Here is an 18384-nt window from a genome sequence, read left to right as displayed (position 1 = left end):
AGGATTAAGGAGGAGCAGGAGAATAGCTGGCGACGAAAACTTGAAGGCAAAAATCAAGAGCTAATGGGGCTTCAAAGGAAGTACAAGCTCCTGATCCTACAACAAGAAGAGCTGCAAGGACAAATGAAGAGGGTCCAAGAGGCCATGGAGAAGCTCACAACCGGGAAAGAAGAGAGAGCCCAAAGATACCAGGAAAACATGGGCAAGTTGGAGAAGAGGGTGGATGTGAAGCTAGAAGACCAGAAAAGACTAGAAAGAGAAATCGAGGAGCAAGCACCACAAATAAGCTTGGAAGCCCAACAACGCACCTTCCTCAATACTCTCTTAGACGCCACACAATCACAAGAGGAGGAGGCCGTTGAATCATTAAGAAGAAAGCTGAAGATCGCTCGCAAGGCTCTAAGACACAGGTTACACATCCAACCGTAAGCTGCTGAGCACAAGGAAGTAGAGCCACAAGAGCCCAAGAGTGAAGCTCAAAGGCAAAGACCACTCCTAAAAGCTGGGCTAGAGTTTGAAATGGGACTGTCTGAAAAGAAACTAGTACCGCAACCTCCCTCTCCAAAACCAGAAATGCAACAAGAAGTGGACACCACTATCAAGAGAAAAGCAAAACTCAAGAAGAGAAGGGTGAGGATGTTGGAGCAGGCAAGGAGAAGAGTAAAAGCCCAACCAACAATAGCCCCTAAAGCTCCAATTCCACCACGAGCGGATTGCTTCCCAATGGATCGGAATGTAGAGCTCTTAGTATGGGAGCAAAAAGAAAATGGCCGCCAACCCTTCAACTTCACCTTCGAATTCCCCTCCACCTTATGCAAAATGCTATTGACCAAAGTGGTGGAGGAGATAATAAGCGTGGAAGGAAGGCTCAGCAATAGGTGGAACCAGGAGAGGACGAATAACCCTACATGATGGGGGATGAAAGCAACCGAATACTGGGAAAACAAAGTCATGGAGGTGCCTTGAAGAGTATAACGCTACGAGTCCCAACCAAAGTGGAGAAGGCGAATCTGGAACGACAACATGGACGCCTGGATGCCATTTTGCAACACACTACCCTTCGAGAGAAATGACCCATACATATGCCATATCCAAGAAGGGTACGGGTGGACTTCAACCCTGACATCCATGGGAGATATGATTTTCCAAAGATATATAACATGAATGCCACCAAGCCGGAGAATGCCCCGACCTTCTCCGAAACCAACTATGGGACTCAGTTGCCGATTTTCTAAACGAGTTCACTTTATGCCCAGATCCTGCCTTTATTGATACTTGTAATTATCTGAGATTACTTAGGGTACTACTTAGACATGAGCCTACGCTACAAAAGTACCACCTCCCGCCACTCCTTTTTTATCTCAATGCCAGCATAGATAGTTGTGCAATGGCTACGTCGATGATGTGCGCTGCCCTCTTGCCATCTTGTAAAGCCCTCTTAGAGAATATGAGCAACGGCCGTTTCACTAGCTGCAACCATCCCTTCCTATCCACCACTCCTCTTAACACTCGAATAGGCCTAAAAGGATACATCCAAAGTAGACAATCTCTTAGCAAATTCATTAAGCCTCCAACCTCCCCCTCTCATGACTCTGATAACAAGGACTAGATCTTCGTCTTTTTTTTTCTTTTTTTCAGGAGAAAAGAAAGAAACAAACAAGAAAAGAAAAGAAAAGAAAAGAAGAGAAAAGACAAGGAAAAGAAAAAAGGAAAGTGAACGAATAAGAGATCACCAAAAGGAAATCACAGGGAAAGCAACCAAATGATCTCGTTACATGTAGGCCACAGTCACTGCACCTAGGGGTCCTCAAGTTAGGAGCGTCCAGTGGCTTCCATTGGCCGGCTCCGTCCCTAATCCCCTAGCCCATTTTGATTCCCCACATCACGCTTAGGACACATCAAGGGCAGGACATACCTAGGAAGGTCACCCTCGCCTATGGTTAGACCTATCTCCCTAAGCCACACTCACCACATCCCCTTAGGCAAGAACTAGGTCCTCAAGTATGGGAGAACACCCAGACCTACCTGTGGACCCAACTCCCAGTTCCACTAGCGCAAGCACAATGCACCACACAATAAGGTAGACATACCCCCGGGCAATGCACCTTCTTTTCTTTACAGGTAACTCCAAACAATGCAAGCCACCAACTTTGGAGGCCCCATCATCATCGACTCACACGACCACTTGTCAAATCACCGGATCTTTATCAACTCAAACCCGCAAGTGCCATGGGATTGGCACTCATCTAGAAGGGGGGTAATGTTACAAGACATATAACAGACACGGACCATACAGCCAAAAAGAAGTAGAGGAAGACCAAGGAAGCCCAAGTCAAAAAGTGAATGAAGAAGCTTATTCTACCCAGGTAGGAAAAGTGGAGGAGAAGGCAAGCTTAAAAGAAACGGGGAAGACCACCGAATATTCTAGCAAGGTGCTCTCAAGGATGGAGGCTCCCTCAAGGATGAAGGAGGCTCTCTCAAGAATCAAGGAGACTCTCTTAAGGATCAAGGATGCTCTCTCAAGGATGAAGGGAAGCCTCCGAGGCCTCTCGCAAGGAAAGCGTGGGGTGCAATGTAATTGATTTTATTAGAGCACCACGCTCCCTCTTGTGCAAGTTGTAAAGTCTGAATAAACATAGATAAAGGGATAAGGCAACTAGAAGGGAATAGGGAAAGAGGACCTTGGCAAGATGCCCGGTCATGTAAAAAAGAGGACGGGTGCCCAGGGGATTTAGGGCTTGTATATAAACCTGAAACGTAAATGAGAAGCTCATTCTTTGGTGTGTGGCAAAAGTGGTCTCTTCTTCTCTCTTCTTGCTTACTTGTGTGTGCTTAAGAGAGGGAGTGTGAGGGAGTGAGAACGTGTGTGTGTGAGGATGAGGGATCTTGGAGAAGAAGCTCTCCATCATCTCCTCTTTTCTATTTCTCTTCTCTTCTCTTGTCTCATACGCGGCTATCGAGGATGGAACTCAAAGGAGAAGGCTCAAGGTTGCTTGAGCTCGCATCTCAAATCATGGAGCTACTGGCTTGCTTGAGGGAGGAGGCTACTCGTTCAGGTATCAAGGTAAGCTCACTGCACCCCCCTAGGATCAAAGGTGCGTTGCCTAGGTGAGAGATAGCCATTTGTACTCGCTTGAAACACTTGAAGCAATAAGCAGTCCATGGGTCTTGGCAGTTGAGCGTAAGTTCCCAGTAGATTTTCTTTGATTTTCTAGGATTTTGTCATTGTTCCTAAATCACTCACCCCTTTCGTAGAAGGAACTTCATAGGCCATCTCATGAGCTACACACTAATGCCCTTTGATCCATAATCCAGACTCCCTAGGCATTTAAATTGTCATTAAATGCAATTATTGCCCCTAGTATCCTAGGCACTACATACATAATGAGCACTTCATTACAAAGTGGATATTTTAGCCCATCTCATATTTATATCTAGTAGGGCATTGGGAGAGGGCTTCCCAAACAAGGGGATCATGCATACCATTATCCCTATTCACAAATCAAGAGGCTCTCTAGATCAAGGTAACTACATGATCATTATGGTTAGCCACACACTAACCAAGATCTATGAAGTGGTGACGGAGGTAGTATTGAACATCTATGTAGAGTGGGGGAATTGAGAGCTGCAAGACAAGTTGGATCCAGATGGGATTCTCTACACTAGATTACATCTTCACCTTTTGAGGTATAGTTGAGCAAGGAAAAGCTAGAAAGAAGAGACTCTACTCCTGTCTATGGACTTTTGTGAAGCCTTTGATACAATCCCATAAAATAGATTACTATAGAGACAAACACTTGGGATTCACTAAATATGATTTGGGGTGTCTAGACACTAAAAGAGAGGGTGACAAGTCGAGTCAAATGCCTAATGGGGTTTCTATACATATGATCTCTAGCACCACCTATGTAAAACAAGATTATCCTCTCCTTACACTCTTTGGACTCATCAACAAGATAGATGACAAACAAGTTGATGGTTTATAAGGAGGTCATTTATTCATATGTCTATCTAGAGTCTACATTTACCATATCCACTAGGAGATTCACCATGTCATAAGCAGCAAGAGATCCATATAGGCATGCCTAAAACTCCACCTTCTTGACTCCTACGCCAATCAAGAATGCGAAGGCACAACCATAAAGGTAGCAATCCACCTATCATAGAAAGCAAATAAAACTAGTATAGAAAATGATGGTTCAATTATAAAAACGCCTCAACTGAAAGGAAAGAAAGATAGATGCCAAGAGAAGAAGGATGCCCAAGACCCAATCTCGAGAGAGAAGATACTATCTCCGTTTCCATGTTGATGGAGGTAATACTCACCAAGGTAGAAACCGAAGAAAACAAACCTTCAACCCAAGTAGGACCAGGCATATACATACGATGTTAGTCCTAGCTGAAATACAGAACTAAACATGAAAGGATAAAGAAAGAAACCTACATACCAAATGTTGCATATTGAGATGCTTTAGATGTTGTGAGTGTGAGATGCAAGAGAAGTAAAAAGAGTGACTAAGTGGGAAGCAAAAGACATGAAAACATAAAGAATACAGCTAAGTCTAGTCCTAAGGTGCTTGAGGATAACCTAGGACTCCTAAGAGACTAGACTTAGGGGAGGTAATGACTGAACTAGTCAAAGATGCTATGAGGCACTGAATGAGAGGGAAATCCAAGATCCATGACAATAGTGGCCAGCCACTCATAAACATGTATACCAAGGGTTTGAGAAACTACACTACCTCCATAAGGATCCCCTCCCAACCTCTGTAGAGTGGCACTACCATTATCGAAAGGGACAGAGGTTGATTTAAGAATGGGGATTGGATTCAGCTTTGGTGTGGATAGAAGACCTTGCTATTGAGCTAAAATATGCATTACTTGCTGATTAGCCTCTTAAACAGCCCCAAAACACACTAAAAAATGCTCTTTTAGAGTAAAAACCCTAAAACGGGGAGCGGTTCAAGAGAGTTTAATGGAAACCCTAAAACAAGAAGCGGTTCAAGAGAGTTTAGTGGAAACCCTAATTTTTGGGGCGCCCTTCCACATCTATAAATAGACAAGCTGCCCCCATTCAACCATTATTCCGTCTGTGCAAATTTCTCACTCCACGTGCAGATTTCAGCCATCAACCTCCTCCCACATGGCTATCCAGCCCTCAAGACTACTACCACTACATCCGTGTTTGCTCCTGCTGCTGGCGCCTTCATCCATGCTGACGTCAGCTGCTGGCGACATCATCATCTGCTGCGATCTAATCATCTAGTCATCGCCAGCCACATCAGACACTGTTTCAGCCTGCTATTTACAGCAGACTGTGCACAGTTTCCAACCTCCGATCGGTGGTACACTGCTGCGTTTACCAGTTTCCAACCTCCAGACTGCTATGTTTTGGTGACCAGCCTGCTGCCATTCACTATTCAGCACTCCTACACTCAGACTGGTGGTCACAGACTTGGGATCCGTCTCCGATGGACGTCACACTCCGACATTGCTCTACCCTTAAGCACACTATACACTCTTATATTCATTTACAGCATTCATTCACTTCAGAGTTGTGTTCTCTCTCTCCCTTCTTCTGTTTATGTTTTGAGTTTCTATGTTTGAGTTTTGAGTTTTGCATTAAGGGTTTGAGTTTTGCCCTCTATGTCTGTGTCTGTCTCTTTGTGTTTCTGTCCTGGTCGTACACTCTGTGTGTTCTCAGTGCAAACCCTAGCAGTTTTCTTCACACTTCCGCTATGGATGAGGTGATTTTGGACGTGGGTCTAAGACCCTTGGCCTTCAAGCAACAATTGTCATCTACATGGCTAGGTTTCTAGCAATTTGTGCAAAACATATTCTTTTTAGGCAAGTACTGCCACAACGGTCTTTATGATGTTTGGAGTATACCTCTCCCTTTTTCCTTCAAAGAAGGAGACTAACCATCAGCATTTGAACATGGTTCGCATTTAGGGTCAATCAAGAAAGATGGGACTACGTATAAATGTGGAGTTGATTCCTTTCCACTCCCTGGTTCCTTCAAAGAAGAAAGTAACTCATAAACACAAGATGGGGATTCGTGAGTTTGAGCAACCCAAGAGAGTGGTACAATGTGTAGGGGAGGGATTCCCAGCAAAATAGGACCAGAGGACCGAGTGATGCAATTATGGGTGTATATAAGGCACCCTATTAAAGGGTGGCATTCCCACTAACGATGTACTAGGGTGCAGAGTAGTACACTTCTAAGCATCTAGCAATGGCCTAAAACCTCGATGTGCATCAAAGGCAATGTGTGCTAAGACTATATAACCTGTTGTAGATCTACAATAAGTATATTGAAATAAAAGGAATCTAAATGTGAAGTAAAAGTGGGATAGGGAAGGGCGAGAAATGTGAAGATGAATGGGAGAATCAAACTCATACTCAAATGAAATGGAGAATGAAGAATTACCTTGTGGAAAATCTTTGACAATAGATTTTTCTTAAAATCTATATCGATACCAATCTGGGTCTCCATGGTGACTTACAAGTTACAATCGGTTCCTGCAAAACCGAAGGAGTAGTATATACAAAATTAGGCTCAAGCAAAAAGGGATTGTACGAACTTGCCACTAGGCTTGATTGTAAAGAATTTGAACTTTAAGATGTTTTCCGAGTGGATAGTCTTTTCATCAATTGAGAGGTGATTAGTCTTTGTCAACAAAGAGCTTCAACTAAGATGTACCTTGTGGAGGAGAATGAGACAAAGAAGAGCTTGGCTATTGTGAATGATCCCTGAAAGAAAAACTCGTAGATAGAGTATTGTCCTCCAAATCAAGGCCTCAATAGAGCTCCATTGAAACAATAGCTTGAGAAAGCATCAAAGGATCCGAAGACGAAATCGTTTGAGCTCTTGTGAATCAATAATGTGTCGTTCATAAATCTTGCACAAACAAAGCCCACACAATAGCCACGAGATACTCTTTAGAACAACATTGGCTCTAACACCAAGTGAAGATGCTAGAGTTTGCACTAAGAAAACACAAAATATATAAACACAATGATGTAATAAATGCAAAACGCAAAAACACAAACACAAAAAGAGAAAGAAAAGAACCCTATAGTGAATGAATCAATGCTTTAAATGATGGAAAGAATATATAAGGTGCTCAAAAGCAAAGTTTCCCAACAGCCAATGGCTCTTGTAGGAGCAAACTAAGGGAGTAGTTGGAGTGTGACTTTCACCAAAGACGAATCCCAAATGTTGTAACAAGTAGTCAGAGAGGATAAGCAACAAAACGCAGCTTGTAGGAGTATGATGATGATGACAAAGACCTCCACGAACAGGACCAAGCTGCAGTAAAAATGCAGTTGTGGCACCACCTGGCTGATTGAGGAGACAGCATGAAGGAGTTAATCTAGGGCAGCAGATTGTCGTGAGGTCTGTCCAACACTTGCCAAGGAGTGTGCAGCTTGTCGTCAAGTAATAAATTGTATAAACATGGGTAGCAACACAAGAAATGACATTGCAGCGAATTAACGTCAATCAAGGCACATGATGCTCGAAATTTTGCGGCTGCAGTCGATTATGGCTGGACAGCAGATGATGATGATGTGGCAGCAATTGCATTAGGTTGGACAGCCACTGGAGGTGGGCTACAAGCTGGAAACAGGGTGCCAACAGCAGTAGAGAGGTTTGAGACTGGTGCAACCTACAAAACAAGGATAGACTGAATGGTGGGCAGCCTATCTATTAATAGATGGAAAAGGATCCTGCCAAATGAGGGTTTGCCTTATGGGACAGAAACTCTCTAGGAATGCATTTCTTTTTTAATGAAAGTTTGGTAACATTTGAGTTTTGGGGCTGTTTATGTTAGCAGTCTGTCAACTCATGAGTGAGTTTGAACATGTGCAGTAGTGGATTGGGCATTAATCTTTATTTTAGGCTGGTGTAACGTGCAAAACAAGGAAAGGCTAGTGTAACCTACAAAACAGGGATAGGCAAAATGGTAGGCAGCCTATCTATTTATAGATGCAAAAGGATTCTCCCAAATTAGAGTCTTGCTTATGGGACAGATACTCTCTAGGAATGTATTTCTTTTTTAATGAAAGTTTGGTAACATTTTGAGTTTTGGGGCTGTTTATGTTAGTAGTTTAGTCAACTCATGAGTGAGTTTGGGCATGCGTAGTAGTCTCAATCGTAACTAAGTATTGAGTCAATAATTCCTTATTGGTCCTAAGGGTATCAAGGCTTTCCTTTATGAAGCATCCATGACTCGAGTTCACTTTTCACTAAGGAATAATTTAGGCATTTTTTAATGTCATTATTATGGTGATTTGGACCATTATTTGTTGTCCTCCTTGTTGTTCTACTCATGACAAACTTTACGGACCTCATTACTTGACATGCAGTGCTGTTATGAATACACGATTTGTGCATAAGCAATTACGGTACATGGTTTCTAGAGCTATTGTGCATCTTCAACCTCCCACTCCTCTTACTAATAATTGGGACTAGGACAAGCATCAAGAAGTCATGCTTACATGGGATTCCAATGATCCCCATGCATATTCTGCTCTTCTCCAATGTATCTCTAAAAGGTTCTACTGGCAATTACCTCCTATAGGATTTCTTCGGCAATATGAGAGAAACTTCAAATGTTATATGAGGCTCCCTCAACCATGCATGCAATTACCCTCTATAGAAAGCTCCAACAGATGAAGTTTGAGCCTAAGAAATCAAGATACTATGTAGTCATTCTTTGTTCATGTTACATAGGTACAAGATTAGCTTCGACACATGCAATCCGCTCTTCCAAAGGCTCATCTTCTGGGGACTGTGCTCTCTATAAGCTCCCTCCAAAGCTTAATGGAGTCGCCAATGCTTTGCAGACGTAGCTATCATAAACGCCAATGAGCTTTACACATATGTCCTCAATGCTACTTGGCCATGAGGGATCTTTGCGGCTACACAGGAAGCTTCCATCTCGATATGGTGGCTCTAATGAGACTTTTGCCACTTCAAAGAGGAGTGACGAGAAGAAGAAGTCGAAGGCCCATTGTTATCATTGTTGTAAAAAGGGACACTTAAGCAAGAATTATAAGGAGTTAGCAACTTCTCGAAAGAAGAAAAAAAAGAAGAAGCACTATACGAACTCCTGTCCCAAGTCATCCTTCTCCAACTTTGACTCGATTCCTCTCACCAAGGCGAAGACCAAGGTGTGAAAGAAGTCATCCTCTTTAGAACAAGGGAAGGGGTTGGCTGTCCCTCCTTCTACTACTTTCTAGTGCAAGTGATGTGGTCATCCCTCACGACTCTCCTATGCCAAAGAGGAAGAGTAAAAGGGTGGTGAGGTGGAGCAAGTGAGCCTCATCTATACAAAAGTATACAAGTGTACAAGATCCAAAGAGGGCCTTCCTTAACACATCAAGGTTTTTAGATCCTGGAGCTGGAATAGACTTCCAAGTTCATGATGGGCTACTAGTTGAGCAAGAGTGGGATTGGCTCCTAGTCCCAGCTCACATGAGGGGATACTTTGGTGGTTTGGCCAAATGTAGGGAATCCATGGCCACATATGCTCAAAAGCATAGCTAATATGATGGTCATGCATACTACAAGACATTGTTGACAGATAGAGAGCTCTATGATTCTTCTCTATTTTCAGATTCTAGTACGATTGATATCAACATCATGTTCTCTCCAAGACACCTTGGTGGTGGCTTGATCATCCACTACTTGGGTATCCATGGTCCTATTCCGGCAATCTTTGTTGTATGGACTATGATGAGTCATCACCATCCTATCATTATATTGTATTAGATCACCCATGATCTAAGAGACAGTAGTAGTAGTTTGGTCAAGAGTGAGTCTAAGCATGTGTAGTAGTGGGGTGGGAATTATTGTTTATTTTAGGCATTTTTTATTGACACTATTATGGTGATTTGGGCCATTACTTGCTGGCCGACTGCATTTATTGTGGTCCTAGATGCTGGCCACCCTGATCAATTTTATTCCATATTTTTATGCTATTTATACAGCTCCCTCCTCCTCAGTCATTCTTTCATCACTTTAAGATTCCCAATGTACGTCCCATTGGACAGAGGGAGCCAGTGCTAGTGCCCATACAACCAATGACTCACTGTTGTATGCAACTGTCTCATGTTTGGTATATGGATTCCATTTCCCAAGCATATTTTTGAGTTTTCTCTTTGCGGTGTTCTTTTGATTTCTTCAGTTTTCTCTTTCTCGTGTTGTGCAGTCTATTACAGCAGTCTTCTATGCTTCTATCACTACACCCACTTCTAATGGTTAAAAGAGCTAATCTATTTGCAATGCATGTATAGCTCACAGGTCCTCGGGCAGCCCACAATGGCACCCTTGGCCCAATGACTCGGTCTCTCTAGGGTAGGACCTTTTAGGTCAGGGCTGAGCCATCTCTTCGCTCTGCTTTGGCCTCCCTTCTTGGGCTTGAGAGGGGGTGTTGAGCCACCAAAACTTGCCTTTTCATTATCTTTTTTTTTTGGCATTTTTTGACTCATGAAAAGAGTCCCAAAAAGGTATTTATGCCATTTTGTACAACACAAGAGACATCTTTTGGCTCCACCTATTCTTATTAAAGGGACTCCAATGTGCATACCACTTTGAATCCCTTTCATCCCTTCACCCACACTTTGCATCCACTCCTACTCCATCATTATTACCAGCTATCTTCTACCATTCTGCTGCTGTTCAGAGGCATCTTCATCCTGATTCAACTACCATGACCTGGTTATCAGCATCCTCAACACTCATTATCATTAAACAACCTGTCCAGCTGCTGGTTCTACCCCTACCACACCCAGGTGACCTGTTTTCCTGCAGCTAAGACCTCTTTCCAGCCAGGCGACTCCTTCCAGACCTATGTTTTCACTCATTCCCATCAGCTGCTACCTATCTACAGGCAGACAACCCCTTCCAGCCCTGCACTTTGGTCAAGGACAGCTGTGTTTTCATCATCAAACCTCAGGCTGATCTGCATTTTACATCTACACCAGGTTGTTTTTCAGTTTTACAGCATTCTGCATCAGACTCAGCCACACTCTTCCCAACTGGCTGCTGCATTTCATCACCCTCGCCTCCAGTCAGTCGCATCTACCTGCACTCATGATCCATGTACAGACAACAACACACCGCCACTCTCTCTCAGCCTGCTCCTATGAAAATCACCAGTTGTGAGCATCTCCCCTCCTTGAGCATCATATTGTATCACTCATTCATTGTTCAGCATTCATTCATTCAGGATTCTACTACTCCTCCCTACTTTTGTGTTTTGCATTTTAGTCCAAGATATTGTGTTTTAGTCATGCTTGTACATTCTATGTTTTCTCATCACAAACCCTAGCATATCTTCACAATAGTGTGGCTATTGCAATGTCAGTATTTCTACAAAGTATGTACACAAAACAAAAGGAACATATACCTTTGCTGGATCGATTCCGCATGCAATATACACCGCTGCCATGTTTCTTGTTGTTTTTGATAGCTCCTCTGGTGCATGCTGCATAGTGATCTGTGCTGTGTCATGCAGCATGGGCTTAGAAAGTCAGTGATCAAGCCTCCCTAAGATGTCTCTCTCTTTCAATTTGACAATTGACAAGATTTAATGTCCAGAAACTTAAGGTTATTCAAGAGAGCATTTTAGATGTCCAAGTATATCTGACATGCATACCGCATGTAAATCGACAATGAAGAACATTGTGTTGTATATGTCCTGCAAGAATAGACAGAAGCAGACATAATTAAATATTAAATGTTAGTCATGTAAACCAAGTATATTTTGCAGAACACAAGCTAAAGCACAATCTTGCTATTGGGACTGATGCTCCCCACATATGCTCATGTTAACATGCAAATGATCTTGGCCATGTGCAAAATTACCTTCAAAGGATCACCCAAACATCACTTCAAAAGCTACCACAAGATATTAATAAGTATTCAAATGTTACACTCTACCCAACACTCAAAATGATGTTCAACCAATCATGACCAGTCAGAGCTTATATGCTACCAAAACACCATAGGCAAAATTGACAACAGCGCTCTGAGTGTTTATACCAGGATCAACTTGCCCAAACTATACTGAAGAGAGTTATGTAAAGAACAAAATTGATATCAAACCTGCAATGATGTCCATGTCTTGATAGCACCAAGGTAATTGCCAAGGTGAACTTTTCCTGTTGGTTGGACACCTGAAACAACCCTCTTTCTGGCAGCCAGTAAAATACAAAGAAGTCCAAACAAACATAGGCAATATTAGTCCAGGAGCCACCAAATGCTTCCTAATGTTCCAAATTGTATGATTGAAAATATAATTTCAAGTCTGCTCTCAATATTGCAATATGGGTTTGAGGATGCAAGAAAACAAGGTGATGTAATCACAATGGACTTCCAAGATAAGAGTACAAGCTAGGTTCAAGGCCTAGTGAGGGGAAGGAATTATCAGACCATACACAAAACTGAATGTAAAAGTAGCAACTAATGGAAAAATCACATTGCAATGCATTAAAGCTCTAAAATGGGGGTAAAATGGATGAAACTTGGGTCATATCGAATTCCTACTATAGATATTGAGTGATCAATAAACACCTTGGACAATTTTCAGCATTCTATGGCTGTTGTATGCAACATCAGACATTTGTTAGGTTTGGATTAATGAAGGCAGTAGCTGTTTGACTGTCTGCAAAGATAAATGTCATCTATTTCATTGTATTTACAAATGAAGGCATTTTTAGCTACACAATTCTGAAATTACAGGATAAGGTTTTCAGAATGATTCTACTAAATTAAATACAAAGGCTTTCCTAACTAATATTAAATTTTCACAATAGAAGTTGACATATATATGTATTAAGGTCCTTCAAAATCTGTTTCATTAGGTTATATTAATAGTATGTTGTCTAGCGAACCTAATAGAGATTTAGTCCATGAGTTAGACATGTTTGTGTATGCATATGCGAGTGGCGGGTATATCTTTCCATGTAAGTTAAGATGAACATGCAACATAATAGTTATTTTTCCGTCAATGCATATATTATGTGTATCTACTATTGAGCTATCCAAAGATGCCACTTAAAAAACCCTATTTTTTGGCATTTTTCTAGTTCTAAAATCAGCCCCAAAAAAACAATATTTAAAGTTAGTTGACATTTGAGACTTTTCAAAGGATCGTCTGGCTCAACATGTTTAATAAAAGGTCTACCAAAGCAATTATCCAATTTAGATGACACTCCAAATTTTTTAGGTCAACTGGCTCAAAATGTTTGATGAAAGGGTCACTGTTGAGCTTAAACGTGCTTTACAGCTGATTAGCATTTTCGAACAGCCCCAACGCTTGATTAATGAAAAACACATGTTTGGTGCACGGTCCGAAAGTGTTTCAATGGTCCCCAAAAACCCTAATTTTTGGGGGCACCCTTCAACATCTATAAATAGACAGGCTGCCCACCATTCAATCTCATCCTTTTGTGTAGGTTTCTCACTCTACCGTGCAGATTTCAGCCATCAGCCACCTACCATTTACTGTCCAGCCATCACCAACTGTAGCCCATCACTATCTAGCCCTACGCAACCTGTTTTCAGCCATCACCTTGCTATTTGGAGGTCTCCGTCTTCTACGTCATCATAACACCTGATCAACCTACGTTTTCAGCATCTAGTGCCAAGTGATAGGCTACTGCCATCTATCCCACTGGGCGATTGTTGCAGTACCTACGTTTTTGCTATCCAACGAGCCATCTACATCAACAAACACCTCTCCTGTTGTCGCCTCAGTTCCCTGACACTCTAATGATCAGCGTTTGGTGTTTCCCGCACTGTAATACTCTGACTGATGGTCACAACACTTGGGATCCATCTCTGGTGGATGTCACTCTCGGACACTGCATTGCTCTACTCTTGGGCATTCTGTACACTCTTACATTTATTTACAGCATTCATTCACTTCAGAGTTTCTTCTCTCTATGTCTCTATGTTTGAGTTTTGTGTTTTGCATCTTGCATTAGAATTTGAGTTTTGCTCGTCTCTATCTAAGTCTTCATGTTTCAATCTTGGTTGTACATGTGTTTCCTCAATGCAAACCCTAGCATATCTTCACATGGTATTAAAGCCAATGCTCTTCTAAAGAGTATCCTGTCGTGATTGTGGAGGCTAGTCTTTGTGCAAGATTCACACATGACTCAATTCTGACTCAATGGCTCTAACACCTTCTTCCGATCTTGTGACGCGATCTATCAAGCTTCTCCATCATTGGAGGCTCTAAGAAGGCATTATGGTCTCGAGGAGGAGTAGACACACCTTCACCTTTACCATCTCTGTCTCATTTTCGTCATCTTATAGATGAAGAGTTTGAGTACTTGTGCATCACGTACAGTTTAGTTTACACTACTCCAACGAGTGGACCAATTGGTGAGACTGGCCATCTCCTTGATGTTGGAGGGACCACAACATTTGGCATATCTAGTGATCCATCTCCTTGATGATAGCCAGTCCTTGTGTCAAGTTCATATAACCCTTTTGAGTCATATGAGCCAAAATCCTCTTCCGTTTCTTCTTTTGGTGTGCAAGATCCAAATGGTTTCCAATATGTTAACTTTAATAGAGGAGCCTCTCAAAGCAGACACCCTTCATCAAGTATGTCTCTACCATCTATTTCATTTGAGCTAGTAAACCACACTTCTCAATTCCCTCCCATACCACCAGTATCTTCTCCACATTCTAATCTACTCACATCTTCATTTCAAAATCTTGGTTTATACTCCACTTCTGCTCAAAGCATACTAGGGATTGGATCTTCCATCTCTGCTCCTAATACTTTCTCTTTCTCCCTCCCTATCCACCCTACCCCCATTACACACCTCCATCTCCCTACACTACCACTCCTATTGCAATGGCTAAAAATGCCTTCATGGATAAGACTCGTTTTAACGAGTCAAATTCACCACTTGGGCGAACGTCATGTAATGAGTGCTTGAATCTCACGGACTTTGGGACCTCATCGTTGGTACTGAGCGGATTCTCGATTGGCTCACCCTGATCAAATCCATCAATGGAAAGCCTACACTACCACAGTCAATGTTGAGTTAATGCAGGGGTTGCTTCCTTTCTCCACTCTCAATTACAGCATTTTCCCCTCACATCTAAGCATTGGAGTCATCTCATTGAAGGGGATGATTTGAAAGTCAATTTGGCTGAATATCGGCGGTTACTCGCCGATTTTGCTACTACTGGCTTCCTAAAGTCAACAGGTCACGTTCTTTTTGAACAAGTTGCCCACCAAATACTTCCATTTTATCCAACACATTATCTCATTACCTAGATTGCCGACCTTCTATGAGTTCGAGTATTAGTTCTTACGTTACACGAGGCTGCATGATCAAGCCCACAAGGAGTCTTCCACACACATCCCTTCAGAGGGGCAAGGATTGATTGCCTCTTCTTCAGGAGGGAAAACCAATAGTGGCAAGAACTCGCAAGATTCGGAGGCAAGTCAAAACAAGGATGACACCACTTCCTCCTCTTGCTACATCCTCTATTTCATCTGCCCAAGCAGCTACTGAATATGTGGTGCGCAGACAATCTCAATAGCCTATCTCTTTCACCTACTCATGAAGCATTGGATAATTGGTCTGCTAGTGGCTCATCTATTGCACTTTACGCATCCAGTCCTAGGGCATCCAAGGCACCTTCTAGGACCACATCCCTGGCTCACCATATGCAATGGTGCCTACACACTCAGCCTTTCCCATTTTAGACTTCCATTGCATACTTACATAGTCATTGCATTGCACTTAGCTTAGCTTTCTTTTATTTTATTTTCTAGAGCATCTCACTGCTCACACCTGTGCTTGCAAATTTTGATCTCTTTTGCAAGGTTTTGTATTTCAACGTATGGCTAACATGCAAGCTTGCACCATTCCTTTTTGAGCTAGAGACAGAAGATGCACGCCATTCCTTTCCTGATTCCATCTACTTGGAGTTTTACTCTTCTACCAACATGGAGGCTTCCCCTCTTACGACGGATCATGCAACATCTCTCTTGATGCTATCATGGCAGTGACTTCTATCCTTGCTCTTCCAATAGGGATACTTCATCATTTTCATCCACATGGTTCTCGGCACCACATGAAGACCAACATCCTCAGGCTCCTCTTCCTTCTTCAACATCGACCTCCAAGTTGAGAGGGGATTCCTACCCTTCTTGGTATTCTACAGGTTTCAACACTTGTCTTCAATATCGGCCTTTCCCTCCTATTGTACCTTCCCCTTTCCATTGCATGATTTCATCATCTTTGTACTAAGGCGCTTGGACGCAAGCGAACAATTTTTCCACTAGGGACACTGTCCAAGTGGCACCTACTACATAAGCATTCTTTAACATGTGACATACTATGCATCACATTGTGCAGAGCATCACTAGACAGATCATAAGCTGTTTTCACCAGCAAATTGCACCGGCACCATTCTTCTTCCCATGACACTTCATCACCTTTTCCTCACCATCGACATCCTCGATTGGTTGGGTAAGCTTGTACTATTTTGTGTGTGTTGAGTGTACCATTCCTACTCCCCTCTTCTGGGTCACTGTTACTTAATCAACTACCACCTGTAAAATTCACTTTCCACCACAGAAAAAAAAAATTATTCAATGTGGTTCCATCCACTTTTATAGGGCTTCATAGGCCACTAGGCAACCGATGAGCACCCTTTGTCCAATGCCCTATCCTCTCTCGGGTGACTACTTGGACTCCCTTTGTAAGATAACTATCGCCTCTGTAGTCTTGATAGGCCATTGGGCAACTGACGTGTACCCTTTGTCCAATCCCCTAATTGCTTCGAGGTGGGACGCCTTGAGGTAAACATTGCCAACCTTTCCTTTTAGGCTCAGTTTTGGACTTTAGAGGGGGTGCTGAGCTAAAACACGCTTTACAACTTATTAGCATTTTTAAGCAGCCCCAAAACACGCTTAATTAATGAAAAACGCAAATTTGGTACACGGTTCGAGAGTGTTTCAGTGGTCCCCAAAAACCCTAATTTTTTGGGACACCCTTCAACATCTATAAATAGACAGGCTGTCCACCATTCAATCTCAACCTTTAAGCAAGTTTCTTGTTGAGATATTTGCAATCACACCTACTTCAGTCCCTTTGTGAAAAGTAGTGAAGACTCAGGACCAAAATCCCATATGCACAGTAGGAGAAAGTACCACCACTCAATTCCTATAAAGCATTGTACTTGCACTCTTTTTCTAATGCAATGATAGTACTCTTTTCTTTCCAGTAAAGTGTCATATCACTGTTAATACACAAGATTGTATTTATGAGTCCAAGTCTCAATCTTGGAACCTAATTCACTAGTGTAACAATTTGTCCTTGTCAAGTTCAATGTCTTCATGAGTTCCTTTTTCCTCTTTCAACCTCCATAGCTTCCACATTTGCCATGCTCCAGATCCTGCCTAGTTTAACATGGTATCAGAGCTCAGTCGGGCATGGCACTGCTCCTCCACCTTCATTCTACTCTCATCTAGCTCAACTTGAGCTCAGTCCAGCTCAGGACAAGTCCAAGACCTCATCTCCCACTCTTTCTTCTTCACTTGACCTTATGGCAGCCATGGCCAGCAATACCCTGCCTGCTCGAAGCTCTCATAACTTCCTCTACAAGCCAAATCTTACCGAGCTTCCTTCTATAGAAGTGTTCCCCCACTACTAATGGTAAGATCCTGACATTGCCCTACCTGGAGCTCAGCGTTGTCACTTTTGTCAGTTGTTGCCATAACCTCAGTCTGTGGCTTGTAGGACATACCCACCTTAGAGGAGCTAGATCTCTAAATATAGAGCATATCTTCATGAACCTTCTGTTAGAGTTCATAGCCTGTTTTTTAGGCAGCAGCACAGCTGGTCCAGCAGTCGGACCAGCTGCACAGTCGGACTGTGCAGTCAGACTGCCACGTGGCAGTCCGACTGCCTGCAGCCATTTTTATCAGGCTGCGCCCCATTTTTGAGCCCCGTTCTAGGTGATTTTTCGCCTATTTATTGCTGACGTTTTCAGCAGTCTGGCCACTCTTCTCTGTCGCAGATTACAGACCGGTGCCGTGCAGATTTCTGTCTCTGTTCACAGATTTCAAACAGCAGACAATGCAGACTGCAGCAGACTTCGAGGTGGACAGCAGGTCGCATCGTCGAGGTGGAGACACGCAGTCCAGCGCACTGCGCCCGTGTATATCTTTGTATTCAGCATTCTTTATACAGCAGATCTTCATTGTCCACTGTCTCTTTCTCTCCCTTCTCTCTCTGCGTTCTCTCTCTCTCAGTCCTACGCTTCCGCACCGCTGCACTCTGACATGGTATCAGAGCAATGTTTGAGGGCTGACTGAGCGCAGAATCAACCTGAAG

General features: G+C 42.7%; 1 protein-coding gene across 6 annotated transcripts in view; it reads right to left on the bottom strand.

The window, feature by feature from the left end:
• Nucleotides 1-18384, bottom strand: part of OVA4 (Nucleotidylyl transferase superfamily protein) — a 68080-nt gene that overhangs the window by 23335 nt on the left and 26361 nt on the right. For 5 of the 6 annotated variants that reach the window (XR_015691653.1, XR_015691654.1, XM_087683297.1 and 2 more), the window contains exons 3-5: nt 12116-12203; nt 11667-11708; nt 11418-11507 (exon numbers count right to left, since the gene is read on the bottom strand). Coding sequence is in view for 4 of the 6 variants with exons in the window: in XM_087683297.1 (XP_087539423.1) it covers nt 11418-11507; nt 11667-11708; nt 12116-12203 (220 nt within the window). In the remaining 2 variants the exon portion in view is untranslated. Of the gene's footprint in view, nt 1-11417; nt 11513-11666; nt 11709-12115; nt 12204-18384 lie in introns of all 6 variants that reach the window. The other variant, XM_087683299.1, reaches the window with a different exon arrangement.

Source organism: Lygodium microphyllum, chromosome 8 (assembly GCF_053477565.2).
Source record: "Lygodium microphyllum isolate KBCC chromosome 8, Lygodium_microphyllum_v1.1.10, whole genome shotgun sequence".
NCBI lineage: Eukaryota > Viridiplantae > Streptophyta > Polypodiopsida > Schizaeales > Lygodiaceae > Lygodium > Lygodium microphyllum.
Note: the sequence above shows the minus strand (reverse complement) of the source record. Positions and strands in the feature narration are given on the sequence as shown.